This window comes from Papio anubis, chromosome 4 (assembly GCF_008728515.1).
Source record: "Papio anubis isolate 15944 chromosome 4, Panubis1.0, whole genome shotgun sequence".
NCBI lineage: Eukaryota > Metazoa > Chordata > Mammalia > Primates > Cercopithecidae > Papio > Papio anubis.
This window is the reverse complement of record NC_044979.1, coordinates 23,544,355-23,562,369: the sequence shown is the minus strand read 5'-3', so window position 1 is coordinate 23,562,369 and position 18,015 is coordinate 23,544,355. Positions and strand designations below refer to the sequence as shown.

The following is an 18,015-nucleotide window of genomic DNA, read 5'->3' as shown; positions in this document are numbered from 1 at the left end:
TCTTCCTGGCAGACTGATGGAGAAACGAGAGGTTATTTTATACTGTGATCTTCATGGCCATAGTAGGAAAGAGAACATCTTCATGTATGGCTGTGATGGTAGTGACAGATCTAAGACATTATACTTACAGCAACGAATCTTCCCACTTATGCTAAGCAAAAATTGTCCAGATAAAGTAAGCACCTTTTAAGGTATTAACTCTTCCTTTACCAAATGTTGCCCATGTCGGATAGCAGAATGGTCCACATGGATAATACTGTTCCAAACTGCTTTTGTTATTTAGTTAGTTTGACCAGTTTATACAACTGACAATAAGAAAGCAACTACATAGAACTACTTAGTGAGCAATAATTTGAAAATATGGGGGGAAAAGGCAAAAATGCCCCAAACCTACCACCATAATACCACTGCTCTTTTACCTTTTGAAAGCTTCCTCTATTAGTCATCTTTATCAGTCAATTTTAGGGTCTTGTTTATTGTTTTAATAGTCATTGAGTGCCTAAATTATACAGATTAAACACTGTATTCTTAAGAAATGTGTAACAGTTTCTTCAAAGTATTTATTAGAATTTTTCCAGGAAAAAACTTAATCCAATAATCAATATTTTAAAACTACATAGAAATTAGAATGAGAAAAGCATAAAGTATATTATTATTTTCACAAACTATGGAAATATTGGAGACTGATTTACCAAGATGTGAAAATTATATTTTAATCATTCTTTAGGGAAAAGATATAACATAGCCAAGAAAATTCCTGCAGACTTTCCCTTAAGTTCCCAACCAACCAATTCAATTATAAAGGACTTACTGAGAAGAACTAATTGTCTTTTGGGGATAATTGGGGCCCAAAGACATATAAAGGAAAGGATAATCTGATAAAAATAGCTATTTAAAGAAAGAACAGGCTTGTTCCCCAAAGAGGATTCATTTCGTCAGAAAGAATGACGGGAAAACCCAACCCCATAGCTGAAGCTATTCCTATGTAAATTTATACTGTCAATACTCTTAGGTATAGTTCATTACTCCTATAAAATAATTCTGTGTTACTAAGATATTTTAATGTTTGTCTATTGACATTCTCCTTAGGGTTTTAGATCTCTAACCTGTTGTGCCTTAGATGAAATGGACCAATTTCTTGAACAACTCAAACCACCATTCTGCAGTTTAAACAGGTCTTCCACATCATCTAAAGGTTGCTTAAAACATAGAGGCCTTTATTTCTAGGTTTTCTGTTAAATGTGTCTTACAAAAATATTTTTGGGCCGGGCACGGTGGCTCACGCCTGTAATCCCAGTACTTTGGGAGGCTGAGGCAGGCAGAACACGAGGTCAGGAGATCGAGACCATCCTGGCTAACATGGTGAAACCCCGTCTCTACTAAAAATACAAAAAATTAGCTGGGCTTCATGGCGGGCACCTGTAGTCCCAGCTACTCAGGAGGCTGAGGCAGGAGAATGATGTGAACCCAGGAGGCGGAGTTTGCAGTGAGCCAAGATGGCGCCGCTGCACTCCAGCCTGGGCTACAGAGCGAGGCTGTCTCAAAAAAAAAAAAAGAATCTTTTTGTGCAAATCCACAATCATAGTTGGAGATTTTAAATACTTCTTACATTAATCTGGAACTGGTAGATAGACACTAGGCAAGGATCAACCCACTGGATTTGACATTTATAATACACTCTATTAAACAGCAGAATACACATTATATTCAAATGCACATGGAACAGTACCAACATAAATCGCATTCTGGTTTAAAACAACTACTAAAAAATTTAAAATAATTAATATCATACAAGTATGTTTTTAAGCATAATGGAATTAGAATAAATCAATAAAAGAGGAAAATCTACAAACATGTAGATATTAAACCACATTTCTAAATAATCCTTAGACCCAAGAGGAACTCTTAAGGAACATTAGAATATAGTTTGACCTGAAAGAAAATGAAAATATGTAACATGAAATTTTGTGAAATTCAGCTAAATAGTAGCACTTAGAAGAAAATGCACAGCAAGAAATGCTTATATTAGAAACAAATAGGCTGGGTACAGTGGCTCATGCCTGTAATCCCAGCACTTTGAGAGGCCAAGGTGGGCAGATCACTTGAGGTCAGGGGTTCAAGACCAACTTGGCCAACATGGTAAAACCTCATCTCTACTAAAAATACAAAAATTAGCTAAGCATGGTGGTGTGCACCTGTAATCCCAGCTACTTGGGAGGCTGAGGCAGGAGAACTGTTTGAGCCCAGGAGGCAGAGGTTGTCGTGAGCCAAGGTCGTATCACTGCACTCCAGCCTGGGCAACAGAGTGAGACTCCATCTCAAAAAAGAAAAAAAGAAAAGAACAAAGACCTTGAATTAGTAAACTAAGTTTCCACATTAAGAATAGAAAAAGAAGCATAAAATAAACCAAGCAGAAGGAAGCAGATAATAAAGATGAGCAGGTCAATGAAACTGGAAAATGAGAAACAATGAAAAAAATCAGTTAAGCAACATTTGTGCTTGGAAAAGATTGGTAAAACTGATAAAACTTTACCAAGATTGATGAGAAAGTAGGAGGAAGAGAAAGAGGAGGAAGGGGAGGCAATGATGGCACAACTTACCAATATCAAGAATGAAAGAGAGGTATCACTACAGACTCTGCAGGCATTAAAAGGACAATAAGGGGAAATTCAATTCTGTGCACATAAATTTAACAACTTAGATGAAATGAACCCATTCCTTGAAGACTACAAACTACCAAAACGCACCCAAGGTGAAATAATCTGAATAGTCCTGAAAAGCATTCCAAAAAGAAACTCCAGAAAACAAATATCCAGATCCAGTTGGATTCACTGAAGCATTCTACCAAAAATTTAAAGGCAGTCTTTCCCAGGATTACCATACCAACACAAGACAAAGATAGTACAGGAAAAGAAAACTACAGACTAATATCCCTCATGAACATAGATGCAAAAATCCTCACCAAAATATTAGCATATTAAATCCAGCAATATATAAAAAGACTAATATACCATGACCAGATGGGGTTTATCCCAAAATATAAGGCTGGCTTCATATTTGAAAATTAATCACTGTAATCCACTATATTAACAGTTGAAAGAAGAAAAACTGTGTGATCTCATCAATTGATACAAAAAGGTTTTTAACACAATTCAGCATCTAGTTATGAAAAAAAAAAAAAAACTTTCAGCAAATAAGGAATTAAAGTGTACTTCCTTAACCTGATAAAGGACATCTACAAAAAACTCTACAGCTAACAACATAGTTGATGAAAGACTGAATGTTTTCTGCCCAAGGTCAGGAAGAAGACAAGAAAGTCCACTCTTCCTCAATTCATGCAGCGTTGTACTGGAGGTTCTAACCAGTTCAAAAAGGCAAAAGAAAGGAGAAGGCAGACAGATTGGAAAGAAGTAATGATGGTGGCACAATTATCTACACAGAAAATCCAAAGTGATCCACACACCCACCCACACACCACACCCACACCCACCCACACACCCACACACACACACAAAACTAGAACTAACAAGGGAGTTTAAGCAAGGTCATAAGATACAAAATCAACCCACAAAAAACAATTGCATTTCTGTATACTCACAATGAAAACATTGGAAACCAAAGTTAAAAACAATACCATTTTTATCATAGCTTCAAAATAAATACTTAGTTATAAATCTAACAAAATGTATAGATTCTATACGCTGAAACCTTAAAAATGCTGATGAAATAAATCAAAGGCCCAAAGAAATGGAGACATGTGTTGTATTATGGATTGGAAGACTAAACATAGTAAGATATCAACTCCCCAAGTTGATCTGTAGATTTAACAGAGTTCCAGACAAAAATCACAGCATAATTGTTTATAGATATAAACAGGCTGATTCTAAGATGGATAAGGAAATACAAAGGAACTAGAATAGGCAAAACACTTTTAAAAAATGAAGTTGAAGGAATCACACTATCAAATTTTACGACAGTATAAAACTACAGTAATAAAAATAGTATGTTAATAGGAACTGTGTAAACACCAAGAGCAGTGGTACAGAATAGCAAGTCTAGTAATAGACCCATATACATACAGCCTTTTGACAAAGGTACACAGGAAATTTAATGGAGAAAGAAACCTTTCAATAAATAAGTGTTGAAACAATTGAACATCCATATAAAAAACAAAAAACTTTCACCTAACCCTCAAACCTTAAATGTAAAACTGTAAAATCTTTAGAAGAAAACATAGAAGAAAATTTTTATGACATGGAATTAGACAAACATTCCTTAGAAAATACCAAAAGCATTATCCATTGGATTGTAATGAATTGATAAGTTGGACATCATCCTTTTGCTCTCTGAAAGATCCTGTTAAGCAAATACAAAGATAAGCTCCAGATAGGAGAAATTATTTTCAATCACATATCTCACAAAGAACTTTTATCCAGAATCACTCAGTAGTAATAAAACAACCAACCAAATAATCTTAAATACACACATTTCCAAAAATGATATGTGAAGGCAAATAAGCACATGAAAAGGTGTTTAACATCAGTAGCCCTCAGGGAACTGCAAAGTAACTGAGGAGATATAGTTACATACCTGTTAGCATTGCTAAAATAAAAATACTGACAATCCCAAGTTCTAATAAGAATTTGGAATAACTGGAACTCTCATACTGTACATTTTTGTTGGAGATGCAAAATGGTATATCACTTTGAAAAGTAGTTTGTCAGTTTCTTATAAAGAAAATTGTACACTTATATCATCCAGCAATCCCATTCCTAGGTATTTACCCTAGAGAAATGAAAATGTACATTCATATATAAACCTGTACACACATTTATAACAACTCTATCATAATTGCCAAAAGCTGGAAACAACCCAAAATGTCCTTTAACCAGTAAATGGATATACATTTTAGTACACCCATACAATGGAATAGTACTTGGCAATAAAACAGAAGGAATATTCATACATGCAACAACTTGGATAAATCTCAAAAGTATTAGGCTAAATGAAAGAAGCTAGTCTCAAAAGATTACATTCTATATGATTCCATTTATACAACAGTCTTGAAAAAGCAAATCTATAGTGACAGCAAATCAATGGTGGCCAGGGGTTAGAGGTGGCAGGAGGGTGTTAACCTATTAGGGTAATAGAACTGTTCTGTATCTTGAGTGTGATGGTGGTTACAGGAATCTATATATGTGTTACAATTCATAAAATGAGGCTGGGCACAGTGGCCCATACCTGTAATCCCAGCACTTTGGAAGACCAAGGCAGGAGGACCGCATGAGGCCAGGAATTTGAGACCAGCCTGGGCAACATAGCAAGACCCCATTTCTGTGGAAAAAAATACAAAACTAGCTACATGTGGTGGTAAGTGCTTGTGGTCTCAGCTGTTTAGGAGACTGAGATAGGAGGATAGCTTTGAGCCCAGGAGTTTGAGGCTACAGTGAGCTATGATAGCACCACTGCACTCCAGCCTGGGTGACAGAGACCCTGTCTCGAAAACCAAAACAAAAAGATGTATAGAATGAAACACAGAAAGTCAATTTTATTGTATGTTACTGAAAAAATAAAATTGCACCTCACAACTTTCTTTGTAGACAATCTTTCAGGACATAATTTCAAATGATCTTTCATATGAAGATAAAGAATCTTTATTTTTGAACATCTCCAACACTAATCTTCATTCCTAACATGAATGAAGATTGAATCCCTTCCTATAACTTTTTTAAAAGTATAAAATTTTATCCCAACAGCATCAAGAATTAGTCAACTTTTGGAAGCAACCTAAGTTTCCATTAGCAGATGAATGGATAAAGAAAATGTGGTACATATACAGAATGGGTACTATTCAGGCATAAAAAAGAATGAGATTCTGTCGTTTGCAACAACATGGATGGAACTGGAGATCACTGTGTTAAGTGAAATAAGCTAGAGACAGAACGACAAACTTTGCATGTTCTCACTTATTTGTGGGAGCTGAAAATTAAAACAATTGAACTTGTAGAGACAGAGAGTAGAAGGATGGTTACTATAAGCTAGGAAAGGTAATGGGGGAGGGCAGAAGTGGGGATGGCTAATGGGTACAAAAAATAAAATTAATAAGAACTAGTATTTGATAGCACAAGAGGGTGACTATAGTCAATAATAATTTAATTATACATTTTTTAAAAAGTAAGAGTATAATTGGATTGTTTGTAACACAAAGGATAAATGCTTGAGGTGATAGATACCCCATTTACCCGATGTGATTATTACACACTGCATACCTCTATCAAAATATATCATGTACACCCTATATATATAAACCTACTATGTACCTGCAAAAATTAAAAAGGAACTGATTTTGAATATATGTTACATAAAGATATATACATATCTTTCTATAAAAATAGTAAATTTTATTGCACAAATTAGAATCTATAGTTCTCAGACATGTGAACATATCATCCTTAAAATGAGATATTTCCACTGATCAGAAAGTGAAAAGTAGCTCCTGAAGCTTTAGTGAGAATTATAGACTTTGCATAACCACTTTCATTTTTAATACTACTTTCCAAAAAAGATATAGGTACCAGAACAAGTCTCATTTCTATTTGCTTCTTTTCAGTTTTCATTCTCAGCTTGCAAGTTTAATGTTCAAAAGAGCAAAGAAGGAACAGGAAGAGTGGTCATGTGGAAAATGGGAATCAGGAACAGCTTTACCATGGAGGCCACCTTTTGTGGATCTACTCTGGGTAAGATCAAGGGTTCTCATTCACAGCTCTCAAAGCTTTAAACCAAATATACGTAATTTAATGTAAATGTTATAGTACAGACAATAGCACTTTCTTCCTATTTAAATAATACTAATATTTAATCAATTCTATAAACAGGATGAATAAACTCCCACAATATGGTATCTCTATTTCCTAATTTCCCTTTGTTTAGAAAGGAAGATTTAAGCATATAAATAGAATACTTTAATTGGTTGTTTCATATGGTAATCTTTAAATGCTTGTTATTTTTAAGGAGGTATCTACAGATTTTTTTTTAATATTTTTTATTGGATTTGCTATTTGCAAGGCAAAATGGACTTTTGGGAGTCAATATATGTTTAAATGAAAGCACTTGGTTCCCTGAACAAAAACTTAAAGTGTGCTTTGTAGTCCCATTTAAGAAATCTTTTAGTTACATCTAGCATATCCTAACATGGTTAGAATACTCCATATTAAAATAATAGTCACATTATCAGAAAAATGTATCAACTTAAAGGAAAGTTCTAGAAATCCACATATGTACTTTCCAGCTAGTTTTTAAGCACTTTGAAATTGATATAACATTATTTGTGATGATGAAAATATTTTCTCATAAAATCTTTACACGAGTTTTTCTCAAAGTGATTATTACCACCATTTCTAACTGGCAACCAAATATTCTAGAACTGTCTTACTGAATTTTTTTCTGCCTTTACAACATATACTAATGTGTGTTAAATCAGCTTTGGTCCAGATAGTGGAAAAGGGACAAGGGAAAGCAATGAGCTGTTAAATAACCTGCCCTGGAGAAGAAAATCCAAAGAACAGGATATGGAATCATATCAATGTTTTGTTTATACTGTTTTGCAATGTACCTGCTAAGAAAAATTATTAACTTACCCTCAAGGGTGGATAAACCTATTGATGTTTTAGGTAATAAACGAGGCACTCATTTCAGCACAAAAGACCTGGAATCAATGGGATATCATTTTTGTGATTCTCTCTTGGACTATTGTGATCCCGACCAGACCAAGGTAAGCAAAGTGCATTTGGTAATGCATCAGACTCCAGCCTATCAGATACCATAAGCTGACTATGGGCCTATGCAGTGTTTGCCTTTTAATGTCCCAACAGTGTTGTTGGGGGTTTGGCACTTAATTTCCCAGTAACAGTTGTTCCAGGTGTCTATAAATACTCAAATAGTTTAATTAGGAAATAAAGTTATTTTGTAATGAGCTCATGTATTTATTTTTCCCTAGTATTATCGGTGCCTGAAAGAATTAGAAGAAATGGAAAGACATATAACACTGGAAAAAGTCTTTGAGGATTCAGACACTCCTGTGATACACATTACATTGGATCTAGAGTCTAGGTAACTCAAGGCTACTGAAGTAATGCAATTTGTTGTGCTGCTTTACTATGTGCTTCATAATTATACCAGCATGTTATTGTCAATTCTCAACTGAAAATCCCAACTATAAGTGGTGGAAAATTTCTCCCATGCCCATTATTTTGGCCAGACCTCATTAAGACTTCATTTATTATTTTTATCAAGTAACATGAACATTACTGTGTACAGCGTACTAGGTGTGAAAGACATATGAAATTGATTTTTGTTTGGTTATTGTTTTTGTTTTTCTCTTCTTTTTAATATACTTTATTTTAGTTTTTAAGAGCAGTTTTAGATTCACAGCAAAATGGAATGGGAAGTACAGAGAGTTCCCATATAACCCCTACGAGAGTGGTACTTATTTACAGTTCATGAGTGTACACTGACACATCTTTATCATCCAAAGTCCACTGTATATGTTAGGCTTCACTTTTGGTGTTAATTCTGCAGGTTTAGACAAATGTATAATATATGTATTCACTATTATAGTATGATACAGAGTATTTTCACTGTATGGATTCACCCTAAGAACCCACCTATTCAACTGTCTCTCCCTACTAATCCCTGGAAACCACAGATATTTTAAACTGTCTCCATAGTTTTGCCTTTTCCAGAATGGCATATAGGTAGGAGCACACAGTATGTGGCCTTTTCACACTGGCTTCTTTCACTTAGTAATACGCATTTAAGTTTCTTCTATCTCTTTTCATGGCTTAAGAGCTCATTTATTTTTAGCACTCAGTAATATTCCATTGTCTTAATGAACACAGTTCATATATCAGTTTACCTACTGAAGGACATCTTGGTTGCCTCCAAGTTTTGCCAATTATAAATAAAGTTGCTATATACATCCATGTGCAGGTTTTTGTGTAGACATAAGTCTTTGACTTCTTTGAGTAGATATCAAGGAGCATGGTTGCTAGACAGTATGATAAGAATATGTTTCGTGGCTTTTCTTCTTCCAGCATTGGAGTCGATGTTACCTCTTCATTTTTTATTTTATTGTGGTAAGAACACTTAGTATGAAATTTACCATCTTAAATTATTTACTGTACAATATTTTATTATTTTTGATACAATATTGTAGAGCAGATCTCTAGAGTTTATTCATCTTGCTTAACTGAAATATTTTGCCCTTTAATTAGAAAGTCCCATTCCCCTACAACCCTCTAGAAACCACCATTTCACTTTTATTTTATGAATTTGACATTTTAGATACTTCATAAAAGTGAAATCATGCAGTATTTGTCTTTCTGTGATTGGCTTATTTCACTTACTGTAATGTCCTCGCTGTTTATCCATGTTGTTAACATATTGCAGAATTTCCTTCTTTTTTAAAGCTGAATAGGAAGCCACTGTACGGATATTCCATATTTTCTTTATCCAGTCATTTGTCAAAAGACATTTAGGTTGTTTCTACATATTGGCTGTTGTGAATAGTGCTACAATAAAAACGGGAGTGCTAATGTCTAGATTTCAGTTCTTTTGGATAAATACCCAGAAGACTGCTGGATCATATGGCAGTTCTATTTTTAGACTTTCTGAGGAACCTCTGTGCTGTTCTCAGTAGCAGCTGCACAGTTTTGTATTCCCACCACAGTGTACAAGGGTTTCAATTTCTCCACATGCTCCCTAACACTTGTCTTTTGATTTTTTTGATGACAGCCATCCTGACAGGCAAGAGGTGATATCTCATTGTATTTTAATTTGCATTTCCCTGATAAACGATGTTGAGCACTTTGTCACATACCTGTTGACCAGTGTGTCTTACTGTAGAAATATCTATTCAAGTACTTAGCCCATTTTATAACCAAATCGGGTTATAGGGGTTTTTGCTATTAAGTTGAAGGAATTCCTTATATATTTTGGAGACTACCCCTTATCAGATGTATAGTTTGCGCATATTTTTTCCCATTCTGTAGGCCGTTTTTTCACTCTATTGTTCCCTTGGTTGTACAGAAGCTTTTTAGTTTGATGTAGTCCATGTGTTTATTTTTGGGTTTGTTGCTTATGCTTGTGGTGTTGTATCTATGAAATCTTTGCAGAGATCAGTGCCATGGAGCTTTTCCCCTACGTTTCTGGAAGTTTTGTAGTTTCAGGTCTTATGTTTAAGTGTTTAGCCCATTTTGAGTTGATTTTTTTTGGTACAGTATCCAATTTTATTATTTTGCATGTGGATATCCAGTTTCCCAGCATTATTTGTTGAAGATAGTATTCTTTTCCCATTGTGTATCCTTAGCACCCTTATTGAAGATTATTTGGTCATATATGTGTGGACTTATTTTGGGGCCCTGTATTCTATCCTGTAAGTATAGATGTCGCTCTCTCTTTGTCAGTGTCATACTCATTTGATTACTGTAGCTTTGTAATATTAATTTGAAATCAGAGAAAGTGATGACTCCAGCTTTGTTTTTTTTCTCAGGATTGATTTGATTTGGCTATTCATGGCCTTTGGTGATTCCATATGAATCACAGAACTGTTTTTCCTATTTTTTGTAAAAGGTGCCATTGGGATTTTTATAGTGTTTGTATTGAATGTGTAGATCACTTTGAGTAGTATGGGCATTTTAACAATATTAACAATATTAAGTCTTCTGATCCACCAACAGGGGATGTCTTTCCATTTATTTCAGTCTTCTTTAATGTCTTTTATCAATGTTTTATAGTTTTCATTATACAAGTCTTAGTTAGGTTTATTCCTATTTTATTCTTTCTGGTGCTATTGTAAATGGGATATTTTCCCAATCACCTTTTCAGATAGCTCATTATTAGTATATAGAAACACAATGGATTTTTGTATGCAGATTTTGTAACCTGTAACTTTGTGAGTTTATTTATTAGTTCTCGCAGTTTTTTTTTTAATGGAGTCCATAGGGTTTTCTATATACATATATAAGATTATGTCCTCTAGAAACAGGGACAATTTTACTCCTTCATTTCCAGTTTACATGCCTTTTCATTTGTTCTTTTGCCTAATTGCTCTGGCTTGGACTTCCAGTATTATGTTGAATAGAAGTGGCAAGGTGAGCATCCTTGCCTTGTTCCTGATCTTAGGGTAAAAGCCTTCAGTTTTTTACCATTAAGTATGTTATTAGCTGTGGGCTTTTCATATATTAATTGATTTGCATATATTGAACCATCCTTGCATCCCAGGGATAAATCCCACCTAGTCATGGTGGACAATCTTTTTAATGTGTTTTTACATTTAGTTTTCTAGTATTTTCTTGAGAATTTTTGTACCTATGTTCATGAAGGATATTAGCCTGTGGCTTCCTTTTCTTGTGGTATCTTTGTCTAGATCTTTGGTATCAGGTTAATGTGAGTCTCCTAAAATGAATTGAAAGTTCGCTCCTCTTCTATTTGAGTTTGAGAATGATTGGCATTAATTATTCTTTAAACGTTGCATAGAATTCACCAGTGAAGCCATCTAATCCTGGGCTTTCTTTGTTGGGAGATTTTCAATTACTCATTAAATCTCCATAATAGTTATAGGCCTGTTCAAACTTTCTATTTATCCAAAATTTAGTCTTGGTAATTTGTATGTTTCTAGGAGTTTATCTATTTCATGCAGATTATTTAGATTGTTGCTATACAACTGTTCATAATAGTCTCTTATGATTCTTTTTATTTCTGTAGTATCAGCTATAAAGTTTCCTCTTTCATTTTTTATTTTATTTGAGTCTTCTCCATTTTTCATAATTAGTTTAGCTAAGAGTTTGTCAATTTTGGCTTTTCAAAAAACTAATTCTTAGTTTCACTGATTTTTTTCTATTGTTTTTCTATTTTCTATTTTATTTCTGCTTTAATCTTTGTTTTTCCTTTCTTCTGCTAATTTTAGGCTTAGTTTGTTCTTTTCTATCTCCTCGAGGTATAAAGTTAGGTCATTTATTTGAGAATCTTTATTCTTTTTTAAACATAAACATTTATCACAATAAATTTCCCTCTTCGTACTGCTTTTGCTATATTCCATTAATTCTGGTATATTATGTTTTCATTTTTGTCTCAAATTGTTCTTAATTTCCTTTTTTATTTCTACTTTGACCCAATGATTGTTCAAGATTGTGCTGTTTAATTTCTTTATACTTGTAAATGTGAATATTCCAGTTTTCCTTCTGCTATTTATCTAGTTTCACCCCATTATGGTCAGTAATAATACTTGTTAAAATTGTTAAGGCTTGTTTTGTGGCCTAACATGTGATCTATCCTAGAGAAAGTTCCAGATGTGCTTGAAAAGACTATGTAGCCTGCTGCTGTTGGGTACAATGTTCTGTATATGTCTGTTAGATCCATTTGGTCTATAATGTTGTTCGAGCCCTCTGTTTCCTTATTGATCATCTATGTCAATATTCTATTATTGAAATGAGGTATTGAAGTCTCCTGCTATCATTGTATTGCCGTTTCTCTCTTCAGTTCTATCAATGTTTGTTTTATATATTTAGGTGCTCTGATGTTGGCTGCATATATATTTGTGATTGTTATATCTTCATAGTGTATTGATTCTTTTATTTGTTATCTCTTCCTAGTGGATTGACCCTTTTATCATTATATAATATCCTTGTCTCTCATGACAGTTTTTTACTTAAAGTCTACTTTATCTGATATAACTATAACTATTCTTGCTCTCTTTTAGTTGCCATTTTAGCATGGAATATTTTCCCATCCCTTAATTCAGCCTATGTATGTCCTTAAATCTAAAGGGAGTATCTTGTAGATAGATTGTAGTTGGATCCTCTTTTTTTAATCTATTCAGCCATTCTATGTCCTTTGATCGAGTTTAGTCCATTTATATTTAAGGTCATTATTGATAGAAGACTTACTATTGCCATTTTGTTGTTTTCTATTAGTCTTATAGTATTTTTTTTTCTTTTCTTCTCTTCAAATTATTTCTTATGCTGTCACTACCCACAGAGAAGTGAGATGACACAAAAGCAGTATAATAAAAGGTAATGAATAATAACTGGAAAATTCAGTACCAGGGGAATATAGTTGGAAGAAAGAATGTACTAATTTTATAAGTTCCCACTTATAGGTGAGTACAGTACTTACAGGAAAGGTAAAACAAATGTATGATTCTTCCCTTATATTTACACATTTTTCAGTCTTGAGTTAGTGCCCCTGCAACTTTCCCTGGTGACTGTTTGTTTCCAGATGCAGAGTATCATTTTGAGCTCATGAGTTTGTTTATATAATATTTGATGTACTCTAATCAATTTCAGTCATTATTATTTGAATGCTCAAATTTTCCCCAACCTTGACAATACAAGACCGATTAAGTTGGCCTGTGTTTTTTGACATGACTCTCGTAGTCTTCAGTAACTTTCAGCCATGATAGGATTTCCCAGGCTCATCTTGTATATTTCCTGCACCAGAACTGGAATCTACCATTTCTCTCAGAAGTCCTGGTTCTTTTCAGTGAAAAGGGATATTTAGATAACATAGCCTAGATGATAGTTATTATTGCTTCTAGTTTTTTTTTCCAGGGGATTGAGTTGGGAAATATGTATTTTCATAAGAAAAAATCTTCAGTTCATAATTATATTTCTAGCTCAAATTTAAGATTATAGAACTTATTCTTCCTTATTTTTTATACTTCTCTTTTCTCGTATACTGAAAAATCTTCATTCCTAATTACTTTAGGGTAAATATTTACCTACTTCTTCCTTTTCCTATCATATACCCATAATAATGCCACCAATAAAATCACTATTGAATGCAGTTTAACATTTCTTTGTAATTCTTTTTAAGCTTCGTATAAAGTAGTTTTTAAAAGGGGAGAGATTATTTTCTCTGTGTGGCTATGCCAGCAGTCTGACAGTTAAGTGTCTTTGTTTTTTATTATATTAATTTTTAGGAATAACTTTTATTAATTTTTTTGTTTTTAAATTATATAACATGTTTACATAAGAACATCACAACTATATAACAGGGAACATTCAAAAAAGTGTTGATTCTACCCCATCTCCCTCTCTCTACCCTGTTTCCTTCCTTGTTCCATGGGTAACTATTTTCATTATTTTTTTTACTTATTCTTTGTTTTACTTTGAAAATATGAGTGAATAACCACATATTTTCATGTCCTGTACCTTATACGAAAGGTAGTATACCATCAGTGTTGTTCCATATCTTGCTCTTTTCACTTACAATACTCTGGAAGTCACTGTAGATTTTTCAGTACATAGGGGTTTTCCTTATTTCTGTGTAGTACTCTACAGTGTGGGTATATCATAATTTACTCAGTCTGTCCTCTATTGATGGAACATTTGAAAATAACCTACTTTTTCCAAATAGTATTTTTTTCATAGATTCAGGGGGGTATATGTGTGGGCTTGTTACATGGATTTATTGCATAATGCTGGGGTTTGGGCACCCATTGAACCCGTCACCCAAATTGTGAATATAATGCCCAACAGATGGTTTTTCAACCCTTCTCCTCTACCTTCCTCCTGACTCTTGGAGTCCCCAATGCCTGTTGTTTCCATCTTTATGTCCATGTCTACCCTTTGTTTGGCTCCCACTTGTAAGAGAGAACATGCGGTATTTGAAAACGATTTACTTTTAAATGTGGTTCTAAATTAGGATAAGAGATAGAAGTGAGATCAAATAAGATAATGTGTAAGTAAATCCTCTATAACTTTGTGCTGTAAAATACTATATAAATAATATATATCATGTGTTATCTATCTAGAATACCTTATAAGAAATTCAGGAATTTATGGTAAATTGGGACAAAAACTTGATTTCCTAGGACCAATCAATATTCTTCAGGAGTCTGGAGTCTGTTTTTTGAGGTTGCAGAATCATTCCATGTTGGTTATTTTGGAAACTTTGTAACATCTGATACACATTGAAGAAAGCTTCATCCTTACATGTGCAGAAATATTACAAATGTGCTACTTATGTATATTGCCCTTTTTAAAAAGGAACATAATAATCACCATCTACTTTTTCCAGAGATATAAACCAATTTCAAATGAAAGCGTCCAAATATTTTAAGAACTTCGCATGCAGAAACATGTAGAAGGCATAGCTTCATTCTATGCTTAAGAAAGCAAGGCCACACCAGTAGTGATGGGTGAAAAATGGGTGAAGCTGACTTTCAGGACAATAAAAGGAAGAACTCCCTAATAATGAGTCTGACAAGGGTTAGTGGAAAGTAGTTAGTACCTTATAGAAAGGATTCAGCCAGGCCGGGCATGGTGGTTCACGCCTGTAATCCCAGCACTTTGGGAGGCCGAGGCAGCAGATCACCTGAGGTCGGCAGTTTGAGACCAGCCTGACTAACATGGATAAACCCCATCTCTACTAAAAATACAAAATTAGCCAGGCATGGTGGCGCATGTCTGTAATCCCGGCTACTTGGGAGGCTGAGGCAGGAGAATCGTTTGAACCCAGGAGGCGGAGGTTGTGGTGAGCCGAGATCGTGCCATTGCACTCCAGCCTGGGCAACAAGAGCAAAACTATGTCTCAAAAAACAAAATGAAACAAAACAAAACAAAAACAGAAAGGATTCAGCCAAAGCTGGAGGACCGTCTGCTATGGGACTTAACTAAATAATTCCTATTTGTGAGAAAGATTTGTTAAATTATTCCTGAGGCCTAAAAAATTGTAAGATTCTAATGGATACTGTCAATTTAACAATCCATCTTAAGAAAATAAAAACATTTCTAACAAATAGGAAATAGACATTTAAAATACAGCCTGCCAGTCAATGTCTTTGATTTTTGGAAGTATATATTAAATAGAAAATACTATTATAAAGCAATTTAAAACATAGACCTTTCAGTATGGATGCCTACTGTGTCATAAAATCAAGGCTGATATGAACAACAGTTATGATATATTAATTATTATTTAAAAATTTGTTTACTTTTATTTTTTCATAAACTTGGTTACCTTCTATGATGGCATAAGTGAAACACATCAAGTCAGTATTGAGAAACCCTTAACTTTCTAACCATATGTGGCAGCCTTCTATATAATTTTTAGGAGTTTCCATATTACAAATGAGGAGTTTAAGGCCTACAGTGAATTAACCTCAGCATGTCCTATTGCCTTTGGCTCTCTTTAAGCTGGATCTAACGCAGAAATAAAGATAAGTAAATTTACCTGGAGGGCCATTTTATAAGTACTTTGTAGCTGTGTCTGAGAAGCAAAGTAAAATAAAATCCATTGGAACTTAAATTGTGAGTGCAGAGGAGAAATTTTCCAAATGAAACTTAAATTCCTTTGATAGCTGCTGCTTAAAAAGGAGTATTGTGTTTCAAAATAAGGAAATGTAGAAGTTTCTTTGATTTAAAAGCATTGATACATTTTCTGATTTGCAATGGAAAACATTTCCTTATAGAGAATACAATAGTGCCACTAGTACAAGCAATATTTTATAATTAATATAAAAAAGATAACGCAACTTTAAAAGGTATCTTGTTTAATGAAAAAATATTTTCTAATGCACATTCATTCAGATACTATGGTAAATATAGTAAACTAGTTATGTAGTTTCTTAGCCAAAAAAGGAAAATATTTAATGGTAGATAATTAAAATATGCTTAAAAACATAAATATGTGTGTTTACATATTACTGTGTTATAAAAATACGCATGCACACATATATTTGTATGTTTGCTTGTTTATATCCAAAATACAACCCAGAGAGTTTTCTTATTTATCAATCTGTATAGCTTCTTATTTGCTTCTCTTATTGTCTTACTCTGTTTAATGTTGCTACAACAGAATACCTAAAACTGGGTAATTTATAAAGAAAAGAGGTTTCTTTAGCTCACGGTTTTGCAGGTAAGGAAGTACAAGCACGATGGTAGCACCTGCTCAGTTTCTGGTGAGGGCTTTTCATGCTGCATCATAACATGGCAGAGAAGGTCAAAGGGGAAGTGCACACAGGCGAAGAGGCAAAAACCCAAGGCGCATCTTTGCTTTATAATAACCCACTCTTGTGGGAACGAATCCATCACCACAACAACTAATCCAGTTTCACAAGAGTGAGAACCAGGTCATTCATAAGGGACCCACCCCCATGACCCAAACATCTCCCACTAGGCCCCACGTCCCAACACTGGCACATTAGGAATCAAATTTCAACATGAGTTTGAGTGGGGACAAAGCATAAGGGCTAAACCATATTATAGCACTTGTCTTACTGTATTAGCTAGAACTTCCAGTATGATACTGAGTGGAAGAGCTATGAGAAGACATCCTTGTCCTGTCCTCAGTCAAAGCAGGAAAGCATCTAGTTTCTCACCATTATGTATGATGTTAGCTATAAGGTTTCTGTAGATACCAAGTTGAACAAGGTTCCCTCTACTTTGTTAGCTGAGAGTTTTTGTCATGCATATGTGTTGGGTTTTGTCAAATGCTTTTTCTCCACCTATTGATAACATTTTTTTTTCTGCTTTAGCCTGTTAAAGTGATGGATTACATCAACTGATTTTTGAATGTTTAAACAGCCTGGCATACCTGGAATAAATCCTACTTGGTCATGGTTTATAATTCTTTTTATTCCTTGTTGGACTCAGTTTGCTAATATTTTCTCAAAGATTTTTGCACCTGTGTTCCTAAGACATATTGGTGTAGTTTTTCTTTCTGACAGTATCTTTGTCTGCTTTTGGTATTAGGATAATGCTAGCCTTTTAGAAAAAGTAAGTGTTCTCTCTGTTTCTATTTTCTGGAACAGATTTTAGAAAACTAGTATTATTTTTTCCTTAAATGTTTGGTAGAATCCACAATACACCATCTGGGACTTGTGCTTTGTTTTGCAGGGTCACTAATTATCAATTCGATTTCTTTAATTGATATAGATCTAGTAGATCTATATATCTATCTATTAGATCTATATATCTCCCAGTGTGAGTTATGGTAGACTGTGTCTTTCAAGAA

The 18,015-nt window shown here is 34.1% G+C and overlaps 2 protein-coding genes across 18 annotated transcripts in view; one reads left to right on the top strand and one right to left on the bottom strand.

The window, feature by feature from the left end:
* CYREN (cell cycle regulator of NHEJ) overlaps positions 1-18,015 on the bottom strand; it is a 163,179-nt gene that overhangs the window by 40,778 nt on the left and 104,386 nt on the right. The window lies entirely within an intron of this gene.
* Positions 1-18,015, top strand: part of AGBL3 (ATP/GTP binding protein like 3) — a 148,624-nt gene that overhangs the window by 50,563 nt on the left and 80,046 nt on the right. For 15 of the 17 annotated variants that reach the window (XM_021936293.2, XM_021936288.2, XM_021936286.2 and 12 more), the window contains 4 exons: positions 13-175; positions 6,611-6,737; positions 7,671-7,771; positions 7,997-8,109. In XM_021936293.2, the coding sequence (XP_021791985.2) occupies positions 13-175; positions 6,611-6,737; positions 7,671-7,771; positions 7,997-8,109 (504 nt within the window). Of the gene's footprint in view, positions 1-12; positions 176-6,610; positions 6,738-7,670; positions 7,772-7,996; positions 8,110-18,015 lie in introns of those variants that run through there. The other 2 variants (XM_021936295.2, XM_031665908.1) reach the window with 2 other exon arrangements.